General features: G+C 42.1%; 2 protein-coding genes across 7 annotated transcripts in view; one reads left to right on the forward strand and one right to left on the reverse strand.

Annotated features, from left to right (window-relative positions):
- Positions 1-4,968, forward strand: part of TMC5 (transmembrane channel like 5) — a 66,004-nt gene extending 61,036 nt beyond the window's left edge. The window contains exons 18-21 of the mRNA XM_059895777.1: positions 1,535-1,613; positions 2,685-2,789; positions 3,968-4,010; positions 4,736-4,968. Of these exons, the coding sequence (XP_059751760.1) occupies positions 1,535-1,613; positions 2,685-2,789; positions 3,968-4,010; positions 4,736-4,782 (274 nt within the window). The 3' untranslated portion in view covers positions 4,783-4,968. The remainder of the gene's footprint in view (positions 1-1,534; positions 1,614-2,684; positions 2,790-3,967; positions 4,011-4,735) is intronic.
- GDE1 (glycerophosphodiester phosphodiesterase 1) overlaps positions 1,950-23,482 on the reverse strand; it is a 34,109-nt gene continuing 12,576 nt past the window's right edge. For 3 of the 6 annotated variants that reach the window (XM_059895782.1, XM_059895778.1, XM_059895783.1), the window contains 2 exons: positions 14,851-15,062; positions 12,959-13,576 (listed from right to left, as the gene is read on the reverse strand). In XM_059895782.1, the coding sequence (XP_059751765.1) occupies positions 13,429-13,576; positions 14,851-15,062 (360 nt within the window). In that variant the 3' untranslated portion in view covers positions 12,959-13,428. Of the gene's footprint in view, positions 6,894-9,089; positions 11,977-12,958; positions 13,577-14,850; positions 15,063-23,482 lie in introns of those variants that run through there. The other 3 variants (XR_009497455.1, XM_059895781.1, XM_059895780.1) reach the window with 3 other exon arrangements.

The following is a 23,482-nucleotide window of genomic DNA, read 5'->3' on the forward strand; positions in this document are numbered from 1 at the left end:
TTATCCTTTTTGGGGGGTCTGTTTTACGAAGAAAGCAATACCTGCTCTGCTCCCTCTTAAGAAATAACACGAAAGCAAAAAGAAAAAACTGGATATGAGAGTGCTTAGGAAAATTATTGTGTGATTCTTTCTGAGGCTGTGATTATGTTAAAGTCGGTTGGGTGCTATTGATATGTGGGTTAGTGTACTTTCATTTTTAAATTAAAAAAAGATTTCTGACTTCTTGTGAAGAAGTGGAAGATCTGCCAAGACTGGGCCCATTTTCCTGCATGAACAGTTGGTCGGCTGATGGCTGCCCCTCTTTAGAAGCCCAGTCCTGATGGCATTTGAGATTGCAGCTCCTCTGGTAGAGAGACACAACTCAACAGCACAGACTAGTGGTACCAGTTGATTGTCGAGTGACCCCTCAATTTTACAGATGGAAGTGATAAGACTTACAGAGAAGGGCTAACTTGCAGAGATAGTTTCCAGGTTGCAGAGCCTGTTACTTGCAGAGGGGGCTAGAACCTAGGTCTCCCGGCTCTTGGTCATGCCCTCCCTCCCAGCTCTGGGTTGCCATTGGCCCCCTTAATTAAAATGGGAGTTTTCTACTGCCTTGCTCCTCCAAACTTCTAATTCACTGGGGCACTTGTTAGAAATGCAGACTCTCTGGCCCTACCCCAGACCTCCAGCATCAGCATCTGCATTTTAACAAAATCCCAGGAAGTCTGTATCGCAATGAAGTTTGAACAGCACTGTCCAGATTCACAAACTCTGGCTGCACATTAGAATCATGTGCATTTAAAAAATACTGTTAGGGAGTTCCCTGGTGGCCTAGTGGTTTGGATTCTGGGCTTTAACTGCTGTGGCCTGGGTTCAATCCCTGGTCAGGGAACTGAGATCCCGCCAGCTGTGTGGCATGGCAAAATAAAATAAAATGAAATGAAATAAAATAAAATAAAAAACTGTTAAATGTTTTCACCACAAAAAAATAATAATTATGTGACATGATAGGGGTGTTAGCTGACACTATGGTGGTAATCATATTGCAATATATAAATGTGTCAAATCAACACAGTTGTACACCTTAAACTTACGCAAAGTTATACGTCAATTATATCTCAATAAAAAATAAAAATAAAGCTAGATTGGGGTAAAGTTTGCACAACTGTATAAATTGACTAAAACTCAGTGAACTACACTTAAACTGAGTACCTTTTATAACGTGTAAACTATGCCTCAGTAAAGCTATAAAAAGAAGAAGAAATACTGATGTCTGGCCTTGTGCTCAAAAAAACCTCAAATAATTGATCTGAGGAGGGGCCATGGCATGAATCTTTTCTCCACCTCTCAGGTGATTTACGTGTAGAATGGTGAGAACCATTGCTATAATGTATTTAACCTCTAACTCACCCAGATACAACTTTGCAGGAACACTGGCTGGGCCAAAATCCATTTGCAAGCAAATATAACAGTTCCTCTGTACCAGCTGAGATTCGGAGCCTGTAAAGCATTGGAGAGAGTGTCTGCCATTCTTTCTTTTCTTCTCTTCCAGAATCATCACTTACCTTTACTGGCAGATCACAGAGGGAAGGAAGATTATGATCAGACTGCTCCATGAACAGATCATTAACGTAAGTCCCATTGGATCCCTTTGTTATTCTCCCCTCCTTTTTAACATTTTGTAATGGAAATTTTCAAACATAGTCCAAAATAGAGAATAGTACAATGAACGTTCCCACCACCTAGCCCTGACAACCATTAACCTTTGCATACTCTTATGTCCTCTACACTATCCCTTTGCTGTAAATCTCTGGATTATTTTCAAGCAAAATCCTAGCCTTTATATCATTTTATCTGTAGACTCTTCTATATGCTTGAGATACACACTTTTAAAAAACATAACCATGGTACCAATCATCACACATAAAAGAAAATTTAATAATTCCTTACTATGATCTTATAGTCAGTCAATGGTCAAATTTCCCCAATTGTCCCATTAAGTGTCTTTTTACAGCAGGATTACTCAAGTCAAAATCTGAAAAAGTGTCACATGTTGCATTTGGTTGATGTGTCTTTTATGTTTCTTTCAATCTATAGCTGTTCACACTTCCCGCTTCTCTTGACATTTATTGTTGGAGAAACCAGGTCTTTTGTCTTGTAGTAGTTCCCACATTCTGGATATATACGATTTGTAACCCTGCAGTGGTGTTTAGCATATTTATTTCTTTTTTTTTTAGCAATTTTAATTTATTTTATTTATTTTTGGCTGCGTTGGGTCTTCATTGCTGCGAGCGGGTTTTTCTCTAGTTGTGGCGAGCGGGGGCTACTCTTCGCTGCGCATGGGCTTCTCATTGCGGTGGCTTCTCTCGCTGGGGAGCAAGGGCTCTAGGCGCCCGGGCTTCAGTAGTTGTGGCTTATGGGCTTAGTTGCTTCACGGCATGTGGAATCTTCCTGGACCAGGGCTCGAACCCATGTCTCCTGCATTGGCAGGCGGATTCTTAACCACTGTGCCACCAGGGAAGTCCCGAGCACATTTATTTCTTTAACCTCTATTTTAAAATTAAGGAAACTGGACTTCCCTGGTGGCGAAGCCAATGTCCAGGACCCTACCTGCCTAAAAATCAACCTTTCTATCATTTGCTTCCCAATCCCACACCATCATTCATCCTCCATGTTTTTGTTTTTGTTTTCCTTCTTGGCAGGAGGGCAAAGACAAAATGTTCCTGATAGAAAAGTTGATCAAGCTGCAGGATATGGAGAAGAGAGCAAGCCCCACCTTGTTTACGCCAGAAGGGAGAGATGTGGAGGTGAGGCTGGAAGCCGCCTTGGGATCCCTATGACACAGATGTGCCCTCCTGGGAAAAGTGCATCAGGGAACTAGAATCACATCAGGGCACTTCACTTTCTGTGTTTTAACATTTCTGTATTTTTTATTAAAAAAAATAATACGCATTCACCATGTTCTATGCCTGGTCCTGTTCTAGGTGCTGGGGTTATCATGGTACCACAGTAGGGCTCTGCCCTCGTGGGGCTTGCCTGTATCTTTTCCATAACCCAACCAAACAGAAGTATATCCCACTGAGATGAAAAATGGCTTGAAATCTCACCCCACTAGGTTAATGATTCAGTGTATATTCTTCCAGATCTTTCCCCCAGGCATCTGCAAACAAGCATGCATCTACTAACATTCTTGTTTATTTATTTATTACAAAAAAGGGGTTCTTTTTACACATAACTCCCCCTCTCCCCGCTTAATACTATATCTCAGACATTGTTTCAGTCTGTACCTACTTGGACATTTGGGTTGTTTCCAGTTTTTTTTTTTTTTAATACTAAAAAAGTTGTGTAATGAAACATTTTTTTTATTATAATTGTTTTATGTGAGTGTTTTATCTGCCACAGGCATGCACATGATAATGTTAACAGATATTGCCATATCACGCTCTTAAAAAGATTTTTACCAATTTCATTCATAACAAGAGATGCCTGGAATCCTGCTCTAATACCAAAGCCTGTGCTGGCTTCCTTGGTGTCCTAGAAAATGCGGATAAACAGTAAACCCACGTTAATTCAAATGCTACTAGTTTTAGAAGTTATGATCTTGTCAGAAGAGACTACCATGTCGTTTACTGCCTGTGCAAATCAATACCACCAGCACAATATAGGTAAGGGATCTAGAGGCCCAGCTCTAAATCCTTTGAAGGCAAGGATCATGAGTGTACCTTGGCAGGTCCTAATATATTACCTGGTATATATTGTAAATGCTCAGTAAATATCTGTGAATGAATGATTAAATGAATGGAATCACTGCCCATAAAAAGTGAAACAAAACATGTTTGATATTTCTATGGCTGAATCTTGGTTTTAATCTGTCACCTGTTCATATTAAAATGGTGAGGGCTCACAAGTCTCACCACTGATGCAGCAGGATCTGAGGTGTACACTCTCTTCCAGTGATGAGATGTCTTCTCTTCTTCTTTTTTAGCAATCTGGTCCTCTGCGTGTCAGAGAACATGCTGCTGCTCGAGGTGAGTACCCGACTGGCACTGAAGAAGGGCCTAATCCATCCAGATGACAGGTCCCAAGACAGAGGGTCAGAACTGCTCCTGTATCAGTCACTCGTTCAATTGCAAGAACTGGCCCAAATTGGCTTTAGCCAAAACTCAACAATAATTCTTGCTTTAGGTGTGGCCAGAAGCAGGGGCTCACAGTATGTCACCAGAACCTGGTTTCTTTCTGTTCAGTTCTTTTCCATGTTATCTCCTGATAATTACAAGACAGCTTTCTTAGCTTCTTGTATCTTCTCAGATTCAAGTCTAGTGTGAAAGAGATCCAGATTCTCATTGTGTTTCATTGGATCTGAACCAATTGCTGTGGCCAAGAGACTGTGATGATTTCATTGGCCAGGTCTGAGTCTCAGACCTCACCTCTAGATACAGGTGGTACAAACATACAGGCCACAGGGACTGAGAGAGTGGAGAAGGGTGGCTTTCCAAAGAAAACCTGTGGCTGATGCCAGGAGGGGAATGAATGTTGGGGAGGAAACAAATAAACCCATTCATCTTTTTGGAATAGCATTCACTGACAGCATCCAATGATGGGAGTTCAAGGGAGAGAATTGAAGAAACTTAAAAGGAGGAGGCAAGGAAGGCCTGAGAAGCTGTGGGATCTTGAGAGCTAATTTGGTCTTTCCCTTGGAGATATGGGGCAGTGTGCCTCTGTGCTAACTTCTCTTCTCCTGTATCAAACCCAGACCTGCGATTTAGGCGATCAGTTCAAGAAGATAATCCAAAGGCCTGATAATTATTGTGGTACCCAGACACCAACCAAATAAGGAAAGAAGATAGATAAAGATGGAGCAGCTTCCTCCATGACACCTGGGCCTTTAGGAGATTCCCAGATGGGAAATTCAAGCCTTTAGCCAGGAGTGGAAACTGACTACAATGTAAATACAGAAGTAAAACTGGGCATTCCCTGCTGTTTTTTTTTACACCTGAATTGCTGATTTTTCCAGACAAAATATTTGAGATTTTCCTGTAAAGACGTGTAATATTTGAACTAGTTCACAAAAACCTGGGAAGAGTTGTAGTTTAAGAGATATGCGTATGAATTATTGATCCTTAGAAATCTCCACTCCCAGAACTCCCAGACCTGGCAAAGGTTTGGAGACGGGTGCTAAGACAAGTGGTCCAGCCTGAATAAAAATGTGACCCTCGATCAGGGATGTGAAGCGTCTGAATTGTAGAACCTGCATTTGTTCATGACTTTGAACTAAAAACATCCCCATTTTTCCCAAAGGTGAAAAACAACCAGAGGGCTCGTCTATGACCTTTATTGCACATTGAGTACACGAGTCTTTTGGATTGGACGGGGACACTACCCCTGTGAGGTTTTATGCACAATCATCAGAGTCTTACATTGAACCAAACATGAAATCGGTGGTGATGTGTGGAATATATATATTGAATATGTATGTGTATGTATATGTATGTATATGTGTGTGTGTGTACATATGCACACATACATGTATAAAGCATTTTTTTGCAGATTTCCTAAATGATTCACAAGGCACCTGACTCTGCTTAAAACGGAAGGGTCCAGCAGAAAAGTGCAATTACCAAATTACTCGGGAGGAGAAATCTCCTCTTGAGTAATCACTGTCATGAAATCTAATTGGAACTGAATTTAGAAAACATTTAAGATGAATTTAAAACACAAAGATCCAGTCAGTGCTCAGTCATTGGTTCACTTCTTCATTGACTTATTTGCTCACTAATTCATTCATCAGCTGAATTAAGTTCTTTTGGTACCATCTTTGCTAGTGGTTGCTAGAAGTGCTTGTTTGTTCATTCCTTCGTTCAACAAATATGTACCAAGTGGAGGGGAACAAGATGGTGCACAAGTCAAGACACAGCCTCCGCTCTCATGTACTGTCTAGCAGATCACTTTAGGCAGGAACTTAATAATTAAACAGTAATTACTTATAGCAGGTGCCATGAAGGAGAAGCCCAAGGGACAATGGGAGACTTAACTTGTCTGTGGGGTCAGTGAAGGCAGTCTGTGCAATTGATATTTGAAGGGATTTTTTCCCCCCTGTGTGTTATCCTAATGCTATTTGTGCTTCTTTGGCTTCTGCACTGAAATGTGAACTCCCTCTGGAAGCATCATTTTTGCTCACTTCCCATATGCTCAGGGCTTATATCCGGACTGCTTCTCCATTCACCTCTTATCTTTTTTTTTTTTTTTTTAAATGGGAATTATTTATTTATTTATGGCTGTGTTGGGTCTTCGTTTCTGTGTGAGGGCTTTCTCTAGTTGCGGCAAGCGGGGGCCACTCTTCATCGCGGTGCGCGGGCCTCTCACTATCGTGGCCTCTCTTGTTGAGGAGCACAGGCTCCAGACGCGCAGGCTCAGTAATTGTGGCTCACGGGCCTAGTTGCTCCGTGGCATGTGGGACCTTCCCAGACCAGGGCTTGAAGCCGTGTCCCCTGCACTGGCAGGCAGATTCTCAACCACTGTGCCACCAGGGAAGCTCCACCTCTTATCTTTACTTCAGTGTAGCCCCTGCTTCTCCTGGAGGAGCAAACACAGTAGAAAGATCTAGTCTGTAGGTCTCACACACACATTTGGATGTGTGTAACATCCTTACATCCTTGGTCTTGAGATATAGGGGATATATTAGTTTGCTAGAGCTGCCATAATCCATAGCACAGACTGGAGGCTTAAACAACAGAAATTCATTTTTTCACAGTTCCAGAGGTGGGAAGTCTAAGATCAAGGTGTCCAGAGTTTTGGTTTCATTCTGAGGCCTCTCTCCTTGGCCTGTAGATGGCCACCTTCTTGCTGTGTCCTCACATGGTCTTTCCTCTGTGTGCACATCCTGGTGTACCTTTGTGTCCAAATTTCCTCATCTTATAGGGACACAAGACAGATTGGATTAGGACCCAACCTAATGGCTTCATTTTAACTAACTCACATCTTTAAAGAACTTATCTCCAAATATGGTTACATTCTGAGGTACTGGAGGTCAGGACTTCACCATATGAATTTTGGGTCAACACAGTTCAGCCCGTAATAGGGGAAAGTCACCCCCAGTCCCATCAGGACCTCTCATCAGGCAGCAGGGCTCTCATTGCTCGCTGCACCCAGGATCACACAGGGAGCTGTTCGAACAGCCAGACCCAGGCCCTGCCCACTCTAGACTAACTAAATCAGGCATCCATAGTTTTCCCTTAAAGCTCTCAGATGGCTTCAGTGGGAAGCCAGGGCTGAGAACAACCGAGCTAGAATCTAGAGTAGTGCTTTCTGAACTTGCTTGACCATAAAAGTCACCTGAGGCACTTACTGAACAACCAAATAGTGAGCTAAGGATATTGCATCAAAAATTTCTGGGGACATTGTCCATCCTCCTCTTCCAAAGCTTGTCTCAATTCGCTCAAAATGATAAAAGTAACATGCTTTCCAAGAGTCACCTGAAAGCTGGACAGGTGTTTTAAGTATTTAAAAAGGATAGCCTCTCTTGAATTTCTGCAGGATCTGATTCTTTAAGTGGCCGCAGTGAAGGGCCCAATTCATTTTTTATAGGGCAATGAGATGATTTTGTGTGAAGTTCAATTATAAAAGGATTATAAAAACATCATATGACTGACATGTTTTTATAACCTTTGAATTGGGGACAGATGGTAAGAATTAAGCTCATTAATAGGAACTGTCTCTCAGTAAGGTAGCACTTTTTAAAAAAAATAAATTTATTTATTTGTTTTTATTTTTGGCGGTGTTGGGTCTTTGTTCTGTGCGCGGGCTTTCTCTAGTTGCAGCGAGTGGTGCACAGGCTTCTCACTGTCGTGGCTTCTCTTGTTGCAGAGTACGGGCTCTAGAGCGCAGGCTCAGTAGTTGTGGCACACGGGCTTAGTTGCTCCGCAGCATGGGGGAATCTTCCCGGGCCAGGGCTCGAACCCGTGTCCCCTGCATTGGCAGGCAGATTCCCACCCACTGCGCCACCAGGGAAGCGCAGTAAGGTAGCACTTAATGGTACCTCCCTAAGTTCTCACAGTGGGAACTTTTTCATAGCATTTATGTGTCTGATCGACGGTGAGACAGACCATTGGGAGGAGCTCAGGTGTGGAGCAGAGGGGCCCTCTACTTTGCTCATGACTGCACCTGCCTGATAAAGAGTAAATGCCTTACACTTGCGTGGTGTTCTGATCCGCACAGCGCTTTCTCCACTTCCATCACCTGGGGATCTTGTCATAAAGCAGGTGCTAGGGAATTCCCTGGCAGTACAGTGGTTAGGACTCAGCACTCTCACTGCTGGGGTCCTGGGTTCTATCCCTGGTGCAGGAACTGAGATCCCACCTGCCGTGCTTTGCGGCAAAAAAAAAAAAAAAAAAAAGCAGATTCTACTATTCTAATTTGTGAGTTCAGGGATGAGGTCCGAGAGTCTGCATTTCTATCTAGTGCTGTGGGTCTGAGGACCACACCGTGAGTAGAATGGTTTTAGGGCTCCTCCAAAATTTGTTTTATTTTGTCTTCATAACAACAGTATTATACTGTTAATACATTTTTCAAAACACATTCACTTTTTTTCCCCTCATTTGAATCTCATAACATTATTGCTATAAGACAATTGGTGCAAGTATTATGATCTCCATTTGACAGATGGAAACTTAGGCACGCACAGATTAAGTGATTTGTCTGAGGTCTCATAGCTAGTGAGTGGCAGAATTGAGACTTGAGCAAAGATCAGAACCAACTAGAGGGCTTGTTAAAACACAGGTCCTGAGCCTGACCCAGAGTTTCAGATTCATTATCTCTGGAATGGGTTCTAAGAATTTGCATTTCTAGGGTTTCCCTGGTGGCGCAGTGGTTGAGAATCTGCCTGCCAATGCAGGGGACACGGGTTCGAGCCCTGGTCCGGGAAGATCCCACATGCCGCGGAGCGACTAGGCCCGTGAGCCACAATTGCTGAGCCTGCGCGTCTGGAGCCTGTGCTCCGCAACAAGAGAGTCCGCGATAGTGAGAGGCCCGCGCACCGTGATGAAGAGTGGCCCCCGCTCACCGCAACGAGAGAAAGCCCTCACACAGAAACGAAGACCCAACACAGCTATAAATAAATTAAAAAAAAAAAAAAGAATCCATTTAAAAAAAAAATTTGCATTTCTAGCAAGTTCCCCCTTATGCTGATGTTGAATAACTGTCTTCACGATATTGTGATTTATAAGAAATACATATTTGGTCTTTCAGGTGACCGAAATATAGGTCTCATATATATTTGGCCTTTGTCTACAGTTCCTGGCTCAAAGCTCCCCAAACCCTTGGAATTTCCTAAGCGTTGAGTGATAAAAGTGTCTTTTTGCTCTGAGAATGAGGTGACTTCTGGAAAGCACCTAAGGTTGGGGGCCTGGATGTCAATGGAGCCAACCACGTGATTAGAGGGTTGGAACTTTCACTCCTACCCCCTTGATTTCTGGGGAGGGGATAGGGGCTTGAGGTTGAATCAATCGCCATTGGCCAGTGATTTAGTCAAACATAACTATGTAATGAAGTCATCTTAAAAACCCAAAAGGACAGCTTTTTGCCCTTCTTTTTGGAGAGCTTCCATGTGGGGGAAACAGAACACTTCTGTGTGCCCCCATGCCTGGCCCCAAGCTCCAGGAGGACTGAAGCTCCTTTGCGTAGGACCTCGCCCAACGTATGTCTTCATCTGGCTGTGGATTTGTATCCTTTAATAGCCTTCCATAATAAATCGGTGATCTAGTGAGTAAATGGGTTTTCCTGAGTTCTGTGAGCCGTTCTAGCAAATTAATCAAACCTGAGGAGGGGATTGTGGGAAGAATATCTGATTTATAGCCAGTCAGTCACAAGTGCAGGTAACAACCTGTGCTCGCAGCTGGCATCTGGAGGGTGGTCGTCTGGGACTGAGCCCTTTACCCATGGCATCTGATTCTATCTCTGGGTAGATAGTGTCAGAACTGAGCTGGATTCTGAAGGACCCTGCCCGCGACTGAGAATTGCTTGTTGTTGATGTGAGGAAGCCTCCACACACAGAACACACTAGAATTGGGCCCAGGAACCCCTTTCAGTCTCAAAGGACAGCATTCTTTGAGAACCCTCTGCCCAGCTGATATCCATTCTCTTCTTAACACTTGGTGTCCTGCTGTCAGATTTTGAGCATAATTTAAAGTTTGATAAAAGAACACACAGGTCATTAATCTTCAGTACTTCTGATCAAAGAAATCAAGTAACTTTGCCCTGCAGTAACCGTCACTCCATGCTAAGGTTTGAGTGGATGTCTGGAACATTTCATTAACTTCCACCCTGCCTTGTCCTCAAAGCTGTGGTTGACTGTCCTGTTGACGCATTATTCCCACTTCAGGAAATGGTGTCATGTAGAAATTCTTGTCTCATAAAGAGTATTTATGTCTTAGTGAAATTCTTGTCAAGACAAGATTGCACACTCATCTCCAAATAAGAAAATGAGTAAGCAGTGGGTTTCTCAAGCCTTTTCAGGCAGCCCTTCCAGGTTATCTGTCTCCACCACTCTGAGAACACAGGGGCGGTCCAATGAACAGCAGAGGATGTGATTTTTATCCCTATTGACTGTCTTGGAAAGAATGCTATCTTTGGATGGCTCATTTGTCGATGCTACTGAATCATTACACTCCCAAATCCTTCCCTCACTCTAGGTCTATATCCAGGTTCCTCAAGGAACCTTCCCCTTGGATATCCCACAACTCATTCTTCCAACTTTTACTGTCTACTGTGACAGGCACTGTAAGGAGTGCTGGGAAGGCTTCTCATGGCTGAGCCCTTGCTAAGGGCCACAAAGGGTGATAAGCCTGCGTTTAGAGTGCGGGCTCTGAAACTATATAATCTGGGCCTGAATCCTTATCCTATTACTGTCGTGTGACTTTAGGTAAGTTACTTAACTTCCTTGGGCTTTGGTTTTCTTCACTGTAAAATGGGATTATAATGGTACCTTGACCTCATGGTGTTGTAGCAGAGTAAACACACAGAAAGCATTTGAAACAGTGTCCAGTACATGGTAGGCAGTCCATAAATCTTAGTTATTAACAAGCATTTTACATGCACTCTTTCCTTTAATCACAACTACCCCTGCCGTGGTACTAATACTGCCCCTATTTTAGAGATGAGTTCAAGACACTAGCTATATGACTTGCCCAAGGTCATACAGCTAGAGATTAGGAATTCAGATTTAACTTTTTCTGATGTCAAATCCTGTTGTTGGGACTTCCCTGGTGGCGCAGTGGTTAAGAATCCTCCTGCCAATGCAGGGGACACGGGTTCGAGCCACGGTCCGGGAAGATCCCACATGCCACGGAACAACTAAGCCCGTGCGCCACAACTACTGAGCCTGCACTCTAGAGCCCGCGAGCCACAACTACTGAGCCTGTGGGCTGCAACTACTGAAACCCGAGCACCTAGAGCCTATGCTCCGCAACAAGAGAAGCCAGCACAATGAGAAGCCTGCCCACCGCAACAAAGAGTAGCCCCACCTCGCCGCAACTAGAGAAAGCCCGCGCGCAGCAAAGAAGACCCAATGCAGCAAAAAAAAATATCCTGTTGTTAACCCCGTTACTATACCTTCCAAGTAAGTAATTAACACCTTCTTTCTTCATCTGAATTCTCCATTCTTCAAGGCCCACGACCACCTTAGCATAGGATCTCAATCCTTAATTGGGCCTGGCTGAGTCAAGTGCAATACGGATTTGGGACAAAGGTCAAGAGACAGAGAACTTCTGGCTCTCAAAAGGTCTTCACACCACAGAAGGGATGTTGTGAACTCTGTGCTGCCCCCAAGAGAATTTCTTCCCTGTCATTCGCTGTATAGCCTCTGCAGGTAAGCCAAAGGGGGAATTCAGTCCACACATGTTTTCTTTGGTTCCTTTCTCTTCCTCTTGTCACTCTAGTCATAACGTGAAATGGAAGTCATGCAGCTTAGATATCTGTTCCATTCACTGAATCTCTGTTCTGCTGTTAATTTTAAAATTCAAGAAAATTCATTTGTAAACATCCCAAGCCTCATTTATTGTCCTCCTGCCAACACCAACTATAGCAAAAATCAGTCTGCTTCTCACCACCATCCAGCTGTGTGGGCTGGTGGGCCGAGCTGCTACACCTGTGAGGCTGGTGACCCATGAGGATCCAGGAGGGAGGTCATGACTAAGCTGTGGGCCTGTGATCAAGGCCAGATAGGGCTGAATGGTGGGGGTGTGGGGCAGCTAGAGGGGAGAGCGAGCTTTGCAATTTTTTGAAGACTCAACTTCATTTTAAATGATGCCACTTAAGTTCACAATAAGACCCCTGGAAGCTCACATGGGAAAGAGCAGAGCTGGGAATCAAGGGCTCTACGTTATAAAGGCAGACAAGGTGAGTGGTTCTCTGAACCGACTGACCTGGACTTGAATACCAGTTACACCAAGGAATTTGAGACCTTGGGTAAGTGACTTTAACCTTGCAGTACCTCGGTTTCCTTATCCGTAAAAAGAGATTAATATCTCTGTAAGATTTTTGTGAGGGTTAATTAAAATAATGCATGTTAAACCACTGAAGTTCCTGGTAAATAGTAAACAAGAAATTTTATCATGAGATCAGGCTCTATGTCACAGCTGTCATTTCTGGGAAGACCCTTCCCTTCCACAGATTTTAGTTTTCTCATTTGCAAAATGAAGCTAAGCCTAGATGTTCCCGGAAGTTTCTTCCAGCTCTAATTTTCTGTGATCATCTGCTGTAGAGCAGCTTGAAAGGGTACAACTCTGCCCCCTAGTGGTTTGTAGCTCTTATTTCTAGATACCATAAACAATCCCTCAGACTGATATCAAGACCTCCTTACCATTTTCTTTGCTTCACACCAATGTCTCACCAGGGGCCCTGGCCACTGGATTGGAAGCTGCAGCTCCCTTAAATTCTTTATGTCTTAGGATATGATGCTTGGTACATGGTTTTCCCTTAGTGCTCCTTTTAATGATTTTATTAGTATGGTCACAAGTTTGATGTCTACAGTACATTGATAACATAGCTGGATACAAATATTTTAAATAAGTAAAATTATGTAAGTGTGTCAAGTTTTAAAACGTCAACTCTGAGGGATCATGCATTTCCCATGCATTTGCATCTGCACCCCCAAATTGCACAATTCAATCTGTGCTTATCTTCACTGGGTTTCAGTGTGTGCCTCAGCTAGGTCGGGGCAGGAGTGTTGTGCCTTTTTGCAGACCCAGACTTTCAAGAGCATCGGTTTTGAACTCAGGCATTCCATGGAGCAAGGTGGCAACACTGGGTTTTGCTCTGGTTCAGGTAAATACCCAGTAACCGACTACTGCTTGTGTGAGCCACTTGATCCCCCAGGGGCTTGGGTATATTGATATTCCTCCATGAGGCCAGCAGGCAGTTTCTGTACCTGTGTTTCCTCCCTGGGGGAAAAGCCTAGAACTGAGGTGTGCAGTCTTCCAACATGCTGTCAGTGATATAGCTGGAACCAAGATGGGATTCATAGTAACTTTTTTCATCGAAAGTATTAACAGTCCAAGCAACAACCTGAATGCCTTTAGCTGACCACTTCTTCAAGTAGTCCCTGGAGAAAGAGGAAAAACCAACCTTGTTAGAATAATGCCAATTGTCTCAGGAATCTACAATGGCCACTAAATATGGTGTTCACTGAGTACTGACAGCCCCCAGAAAGAGCCTCTTAACTGGCCTCCGCACTGCAGCCAGAGGGTGTTCCAAACCCAGCATGAGCACCTCCTCCACGCCGCTGTGGCTTTAAACGCTTCAGCCACTTGCTGAAGACCCCCCCACCCCGAACCCCTACCGGAGGCTGTACCTAGCCTAGGCCCACCTGTCTCTTTGGCCTCATCTTACGCCACACTCCCCCTTTCTCTTCTGTGCTGTACTCTGTGTGCGTACTGATTTTTCTTGCAGTTCCTTGAAAGAACCAGGCCCCTTTCTGCCACAGCACTTTTGCACGTGTCTTCCCCTCTGACTTGGACCTGCACCCCCAAACCCCTCATTTCCTATGCACCCTTCAGATCTTAGCTCAGCTGTTACTTCCTTGGGGATGTTTTCCCTGACTCCCTTGACTAGGACAAATTAAACAGTATATGTGCACTGTTCTCTCTTATACAGCGTTTATCTTAGCTCTAATTTTATGTTTATTGGATCTTTATTTGATTAGCATCTATCTCTTCCACTTGACTATAAACTCCATGAGGGCAGACTGTGGCTTTCTTTCTTTACCACAGCATCTCAGCTTCTTAATACAGTACCTTGCAATACTGCAGGCATACAACAAATATTTATTGAACTGAATGCACACATGCCTGAAATAATATGAAACTTACAACTGTAACCACCTGAAATACACAGCTATAAAATTGCCAAAATAAAGATTCAGAGATTGCTAGCAGGTTAGGGAATGGAAAGTTTCTTGGAAGCAATGGAGTAGAGCCTGTAATATATAGGGGAGCAGGAGAAAAGTTGGGATAGATGAGGTAGGTGCCCACAAGACATCTTCATTGTGGTTCTGCCCTGGATCCTATGTTGGTTTTTAAAGGGAGCCAATCACAAGGAAATACAATCTCTCTGTCTCTGTCTCTATCGTCATAGTTTGGCACGTTTACTTTTTCTTTAAAATGCACTAAAACCCAAGAATATTTGATCAACTTGTTTTGGAAACAGTGAAATATGCCTAAACTCTTCCCACCTAAGAAGCTAGTGGCATTTCAACTTAATAAAGGCATGGTGGGCTTCGTGGGTGGGAACCAATACAGGTGTCCACTGTTAATCCTCCCTTTTCAAGAAGAACATTCAGGAAATGTATCAGAAGATAAAAAAAATCTTCCAACTTACGGAGATACAAAATCCTTTTGTATGAGGAAAGCTGAAATTCCACACAAGTACCACAAGATATTATGCATACTCCAATCGAGCAAAATGTCCAATGCCACAAACATGGACTGTTTCCAGAAAGTATCAAAGCGTGGTTTCCCATCTCCTGTATGGCTAAGGCTCCAAGGTCTGTGAATTAAAGCTGTTACTACATTCTGATCTGCTTGTCTCATCTGAAAGGAATTTTGGAAAATAAAGCAATTATCATATCTTAAGGCCAATACCTCTCATTTGTTCGTTAGATTTAGCCAATGTACTCAGTCTGTACAAGGAGGTATGCTGCCCCCCATGTCTACTAAATAAATACTCCATCATAAACCCTTTGAGAAAATAATGTGTTGAATGTAAAGCATTTAATATATAGTATAAATGAGAACACTTCCTCCACAATCCTAAAAGAACTGCAATACTATCTTTAAAATGTGAACATTATAACCTCAGGGTCAAATTTTAATAATGTCACAAAGAATAACTTTCAATTGGATATTGATTTAAATTATGGCCAGAGATAATTAGAACACAATGAGGATGGAACCATGATCATTTCAAGATGGGCTGGTTAGCTTTTGATCCTTGTTAGAGAAAACGGCTGAAAAAAAGTTGTGGGGGGCGGGGAAATGGGGTGAGAAGGGAGAGAAGTGGGGGCAGGGACGAGGACAGAGCAACAGACAAATGGGGGATATGGATGGAATTCTCTTAGTCTGTGCTCTATGGTCCTCTGGAAAAGGTATCACACATTTTAAAGGCCTCTGGTCAAGGAAGTTTGGGAAACACTGATCCAAATGTCTAGAAGCCCCAGGACACTATTCATCTCAATGACAGTTTATATCCCAGCAGGCTCCACCCTTACTGCAAATTTTTAAATACATGCTGTGTTGGTCACTGTTGAAGAACCAACTCATTATTTTGGAAACTGGTAAATAAAGGACAGGATTAAGCATTTATTTGCCTACTGGGTAGCTAAATAGTAGATGAGAGATCCTCTTTATAGAAGTATTCCATCTAGCTAATACACGAAGAAGAAACGATAGACTTAGAATATTGACACTTTAAAACCTCTAGTAGGGACTTCCCTGGTGGTCCAGCGGCTAAGACTCCGCATTCCCAATGCAGGGGGCCCGGGTTCGATCCCTGGTCAGGGAACTCAATCCCACATGCTGCAACTAAAGATCTGGCACAGCCAAATAAATAGATAAATAAATAAATATTAAAAATAAAAATAAAACTCCTAGTAAATTGCCAGAGCTGGCCACTGGCATCAATAACAGCTGCTGACAACTCGACGAGACAACCTGACATTATGCACCCCCTGATGGTAGAAGACCCTTACCTAAGAAATTATCTTACCAAGAATAATTGAACCTAATCAATCAAGCCTTCAGCTCTCACTACCAATTTATAGGAAATATACAGAGGAGATGAATGTGTTAAATTGTACCAGGGCATAATTAGCAAAATCCAGACTTCGGTAAATAAACTCTACAAAACAACCTGGTTTCTTCAATAAATACATGACAAGGGGGATTTATACATTGGATATTTGATGATCTTAAGGACTTCTTGTTAATGGTTTTAGGTGGGATAATGGTATTGTGGTTACGTTAAAAAAAAAAAAAGGAATCACTTTTTAAAGATACTTAAGGCAATTTTCATGGATAAAATGATATGATGTCTGGAATCTGCTTCAAAATAACCCTGGGGAGGAGGCGGAGTCAAGATGGCAGTGTGGGAAGATGCGGAGTTAGCTTCTCCCCACAACTAGGGCGCCTGCCAGCTGCTGGTGGGGGACTCTGACGCCCAAGGAGACGGAAGGAACCCCAAAGTGAACCGGTAGGATGTAGGGGGACTGAGAGGGGAGGAGAAGTGGAGGCCAGACAGGATCAGCGCCCCTGAGGCCAGGGAGATCAGGAGAGGTAGGCAGGAGGGGCCTTCCAGGAGGAGGGGAGAGGAGCGGAGGGTGATCGACCGGCCCACTCGGGCTGGGGAGCCTGCTGAGCTCCCAAGCTGATCCCCTGACCTCCAAAGCCCCCTCCAGGCCGCATGGGTCCTTGGGGGCATAGGAGGGAGGTCAGGGAGATCAGGAGAGGCAGGGAGGGACCCTCCCAGACCAGAGGACCAGGAGAGGAGAGGAGGGCGTCTGCCCCACCCACTCAAGCCCAGGAAGCCTGCTGGGCTCCCAGGTGAGGTCCCCTTCCCTCTGAGACCAGGGGTGGGGGGCACGCCTGGGTCCCTTCTGTTCCTTGAGCCTAAGCCCCACCCCCCACAGCCCCCAGGGCCTTTTCCAGCCCTGTGGGTCCTGAGCATAGGCCCCGCCCACCACCCAAACCTCACCCTTGCTTAGGTCCTACTCTCCACAGCCAAGGCCTTCCTCCCAGCCTTTTTTTTTTTTTTATTTTCCCTCCTCCTCTTTTTTAGCATTGTGGTACTGATGTACCTTCCGGTTGTTGATTCATCTATATTTTTATTTTTATATTCTTTCTAATGTATCTGTTAGTTTCCTAGTCTAATTTTATTTTTTACTTTGTTATTGTTCTCTCTTTTTTTTTCTTTTTTGCCCCCCCCACGTGGCTCACAGGATCTTGGTTCACAAGCCCGGGGTTGGGTTGAAGCTCCTGCAGTGGGAGCTCCGAGTCCGAACCACTGGACTAACAGAGAACCTCAGACCCCAGGGAATATTCATCAGAGTGAGGTCTAACAGAGTTCCTCATCTCAGCACCAACACCCAACTCTACCCAATAGCCTACAAACTCCAGTGTTGGAAGGCTCAGGCCAAACAACCAGTAAGACAGGAATACAATCCCACTCATTAAAAAAAGAAAAAAAAAATGAGACGGCAAAAAAATATGTCACAGATGAAGGAGCAAGGTAAAAACCTACGAGACCAAATAAATGAAGAGAAAATAGGTAACCTACTAGGAAAAGAATTCAGAGTAATGATAGTAAAGATGATCCAGAAACTCAGAATGGAGGCACGGATTGAGAAAATACAAGAAATGTTTAACAAAGATCTAGAAGAACTAAAGAACAAACAAACAGAGATGAACAACACAATAACTGAAATGAAAAATACACTAGAAGGAATCAATAACAGAATAACTGAGGCAGAAGAACGAATAAGTGAGCTGGAAGACAAAAAGGTGGAAATAACTGCCAAGGAGCAGAATAAAGAAAAAAGAATGAAAAGAATTGAAGACAATCTCAGAGACCTCTGGGACAACACTAAATGTACCAAATTTGAGTTATAGGGGTCCCAGAAGAAGAAGAGAAAAAGAAAGGGTCGGAGAAAATATTTGAAGAGATTATAGTCAAAAAATTCCCTAATATGGGAGAGGAAATAGTCACCCAAGTCCAGGAAGCACAGAGAGTCCCATACAGGATAAACGCGAGGAAAAACACACCAGGACACATATTAATCAAACTAACAAAAATTAAATTCAAAGGAAAAATATTAAAAGCAGCAAGGGAAAAACAAAAAATAACATACAAAGGAATCCCCAAAAGGTTATCAGCTGATTTTTCAACAGAAACTCTGCAGGCCAGAAGGGAGTAGCAGGATATACTTAAAGTGATGAAAGAGAAAAACCTACAACCAAGGTTACTCTACCCAGCAAGGATCTCATTCAGATTCGATGGAGAAGTCAAAAGCTTTTCAGACAAGCAAAAGCTAAGAGAATTCAGCACCACCAAACCAGCTTTACAACAAATGCTAAAGAAACTTCTCTAGGTAGGAAACACAACAGAAGAAGAAGACCCACAAAAACAAACCCAAAACAATTAAGAAAATGGTAATAGGAACATACATATTGATAACAACCTTGAATGAAAATGGATTAAATGCCCCAACCAAAAGACACAGACTGGCTGAATGGATACAAAAACAAGATCCATATATATCCTGTCTACAAGAGACCACTTCAGACCTAGGGATACATACAGACTGAAAGTGAAGGGATGGAAAAAGATATTCCAGGCAGATGGAAATCAAAAGAAAGCTGGAGTAGCAATACTCGTATCAGATAAAATAGACTTTAAGATAAAGACTGTTACAAGAGATAAGGAGCGACACCACATAATGATCAAGGGATCAATCCAAGAAGAAGATATAACCATTATACATGTTTATGCACCCAACATAGGAGCACCTCAATATATAAGGCAAATGCTAACAACCATGAAAGGAGAAATGGACAGTAACACAATCATAGTGGAGGTCTTTTAACACCCCACTTACACCAATGGACAGATCATCCAAACAGAAAATAAATAAGGAAACACAAGCTTTAAATGAAACAATAGACCAGATAGATCTAATTGATATTTATAGAACATTCCACCCAAAAGTGGCAGAATACACTTTCTTCTCAAGTGCACATGGAACATTCTCCAGGATAGATCACATCTTGGGTCACAAATCAAGCCTTGGAAAATTTAAGAAAACTGAAATCGTATCAAGCATCTTTTCTGACCACAACGTTATGAGATTGGAAATCAATTACAGGAAAAAAACTGTAAAAAATACAAATACATGGAGGCTAAACAGTGCACTACTAAATAACCAAGAGATCACTGAAGAAATCAAAGAAGAAATAAAAAGATACATAGAAACAAATGACAATGAAAACATGATGACCCAAAACCTATGGGACACAGCAAAAGCAGTTCTAAGAGGGAAGTTTACAGCAATTTAATCTCACCTCAAGAAAAAAGAAAAATCTCAAATAAACAATCTAACCCTACACTTAAAACAACTAGAGAAAGAAGAACAAAGAAAACCCAAAGTCAGTAGAAGGAAAGAAATCATAAAGATCAAAGCAGGAATAAATGAAATAGAAATGAAGAAAACAATAGCAAAGATCAATAAAACTAAGAGCTGGTTCTTTGAGAAGATAAACAAAATTGATAAACCCTTAGCCAGACTCATCAAGAAAAAAAGGGAGAGGACGCAAATCAATAAAATTAGAAATGAAAAAGGAGAAATCACAACTGACACTGCAGAAATACAAAGGATTATAAGAGACTACTACAAACAACTATACACCAACAAAATGGACAACCACGAAGAAATGGACAAATTCTTGGAACGGTATAAGCTTCCAAGACTGAACCAGGAAGAATTAGAAAATATAAACAGACCTATCAAAAGTAATGAAATTGAAACCATAATTAAAAATCTTCCAACAAACAAAAGTCCAGGACCAGATGGCTTCACAAGCGAATTCTATCAAACATTTAGAGAAGAGCTAACACCGATCCTTTTCAAACACTTCCAAAAAATTGCAGAGGGAGAAACACTCCCAAATTCATTCAACGAAGCCACCATCACCCTGATACCAAAACCAGAAAAAGATATCACACAAAAAGAATATTATAGCCCAATATCACTGATGAACATAGATGCAAATATCATGAACAAAGTACTAGCAAACAGAATCCAACAACACATTAAAAGGATCATACACCATGGTGGAGTGGGATTTATCCCAGGGAGGCAAGGATTCTTCAATATACGCAAATCAATCAATGAGACACACCACATTAACAAATTAAGGAACAAAAACCATATGATCATCTCAATAGATGCAGAAAAAGCTTTTGACAAAATTCAACACCCATTTATGATAAAAACTCTCCAGAAAATGGGCACAGAGGGAACCTACCTCATCATAATAAAGGCCGTATATGACAAACCCACAGCAAGCATCATACTCAATGGTGAAAAACTGAAAGCATTTCCTTTAGGATCAGAATCAAGACAAGGATGTCCACTCTTGCCATGCTTATTCAACATAGTTTTGGAAGTCCTAGCCACAGCAATCAGAGAAGAAAAAGAAATAAAAGGAATACAAATTGGAAAAGAAGAAGTAAAACTGTCACTGTGTGCCGATGACATGATACTGTACATAGAAAATCCTAAAGATGCCACCAGAAAACTACTAGAACTAATCAATGAATTTGGTAAGGTTGCAGGATACAAAATTAATGCACAGAAATCTCTGGCATTTCTATACACCAACAATGAAAAATCAGAAAGAGAAATGAAGTAAACACTTCCATTTACCATTGCAACAAAAAGAATAAAATACCTAGGAATAAACCTGCCTAAGGAGGCAAAAGACTTGTACTCAGAAAACTATAAAACACTAATGAAAGAAATCAAAGATGACATAATTAGATGGAAAAATATACCATGTTCTTGGATTGGAAGAATCAATATTGTGAAAATGACTATACTATCCAAAGCAATCTACAGATTCAATGCAATCCCAATCAAACTACCAATGGCATTCTTCACGAATTAGAACAAAAAATTTTACAATTCGTATGGAAACACAAAAGACAAATAGCCAAAGGAATAGCCGAATAGCCAAAGCAATCTTGAGAAAGAAAAACGGAGTTGGAGGAATCAGGTTCCCCGACTTCAAACTATACCACAAAGCTACAGTAATCAAGACAGTATGGTACTGGCTCAAAAACAGAAATATAGATCAATGGTGTAAGATAGAATGCCCAGAGATAAACCCACGCACATATGGGCACCTAATTTATGACAAAGGAAGCAAGAATATACAATGGAGAAAAGATAGCCTCTTCAATATGTGGTGCTGGGAAAACTGGACAGCTACATGTAAAAGAATGAAATTAGAACACTACCTAATACCATACACAAAAATAAACTCCAAATGGATTAAAGACTTAAATGTAAGACCAGACACTATAAAACTTAGAGGAAAACAAAGGAAAAACACTCTTTGACATAAACCAGCAAGATCTTTTTTGACCCATCTCCTAGAGTAACAGAAATAAAAACAAAAATAAACAAATGGGACTTAATTAAACTTAAAAGCTTTTGCACAGCAAAGGAAACCATAAACAAGACAAAAGACAACCCTCAGAATGGGAGGAAATATTTGCAAATGAAACAACAAAGGATTAATCTCCAAAATATACAAACAGTTCACGGAGCTCAATATCAAAAGAACAAACAATCCAGTTAAAAAATGGGCGGAAGACCTAAATAGACATTTCACCAAGGAAGACATACAGATGGCCAAGAGGCACATGAAAAGATGCTCAACATCACTAATTATTAGAGAAATGCAAATCAGAACTACCATGAGGTTTCACCTCATGCCGGTCAGAATGGCCATTATCAAAAAATCTAGAAACAATAAATGCTGGAAAGGGTGTGGTGAAAAGGGAACCCTCCTGCACTGTTGGTGGGAATGTAAATTGATACAACCACCGTGGAAAACAGTATGGAGGTTTCTTAAAAAACTAAAAATAGAACTACCATATGACCCAGCAATCCCACTACTGGGCATATACCCTGAGAAAACCATAATTCAAAAAGAGACATGTGGGGCTTCCCTGGTGGCGCAATGGTTGAGAATCTGCCTGCCAATGCAGGGGACACGGGTTCGAGCCCTGGTCTGGGAAGATCCCACATGCTGCGGAGCAACTGGGCCCGTGAGCCACAACTACTGAGCCTGCACGTCTGGAGCCTGTGCTCCGCAACAAGAGAGGCCGCGATAGTGAGAGGCCCGCTCACCGCGATGAAGAGTGGCCCCCGCTCGCCGCAACTAGAGAAAGCCCTCGCACAGAAACAAAGACCCGACACAGCCAAAAATAAATAAAAAAAAAAAGAGACATGTACCACAATGTTCATTGCAGCACTGTTTACAATAGCCAGGACATGGAACTAACCTAAATGTCCATCGACAGATGAATGGATAAAGAAGATGTGGCACATATATACAATGCAATATTACTCAGCCATAAAAAAGAAACGAAATTGAGTTATTTGTAGTGAGGTGGATGGACCTAGAGTCTGTCATACAGAGTGAATAAATCAGAAAGAGAAGAACAAATACCGTATGCCAACGCACATACATGGAATTCAAAAAAAAAAAAATACTGATGAACCTAGTTGCAGGACAGGAATAAAGAGGTAGATATAGAGAATGGACTTGAGGACATGGGGTGGGAGGGCGAAGCTGGGGTGAAGTGAGAGTAGCATTGACGTATATACACTACCGAATGTAAAATAGTTGGCTGGTGGGAAGCAGCAGCATAGCACAGGGAGACTGCCTTGGTGTTTTGAGATGGCCTAGAGGGGTGGGATAGGGAGGATGGGAGGGAGGCTCAAGAGGGAGCGGATATGGGGACATGTGTATGCATATGGCTGATTCGCTTTGTTGTGCAACAGAAACTAACATAGTATTGTGAAGCAATTATACTCCAATAAAGATCTATTAAAAAAAAAATAACCCTGGGGATAAATGGGGTTATGGATGAAACAAGCTAGATTATGGTTAAAGGAGGGCTTGCTGTAGTATCTATATATTTGCATATTTCAAATTATGCATATTTTAAATTCACTATAAGACTTATTTTTTAAAAAGGTATATTCTGCTGTTACTTAGTGAGACATAGAAATATATAATTCATTCTGTTCTGAGAATGTTACCAAAGTAATGTGAATGAGCCTATAAACAACATGAAAGAAGGAGCTAAAAAGGAATCATGGTATTTTAAAATGGGGTACGAGTACCTTCCTCTTCCTGAATTTTTGTTAATTTAAAAGAGGAGTCTC

Source organism: Balaenoptera ricei, chromosome 15, assembly GCF_028023285.1.
Source record: "Balaenoptera ricei isolate mBalRic1 chromosome 15, mBalRic1.hap2, whole genome shotgun sequence".
Taxonomy (NCBI): domain Eukaryota; kingdom Metazoa; phylum Chordata; class Mammalia; order Artiodactyla; family Balaenopteridae; genus Balaenoptera; species Balaenoptera ricei.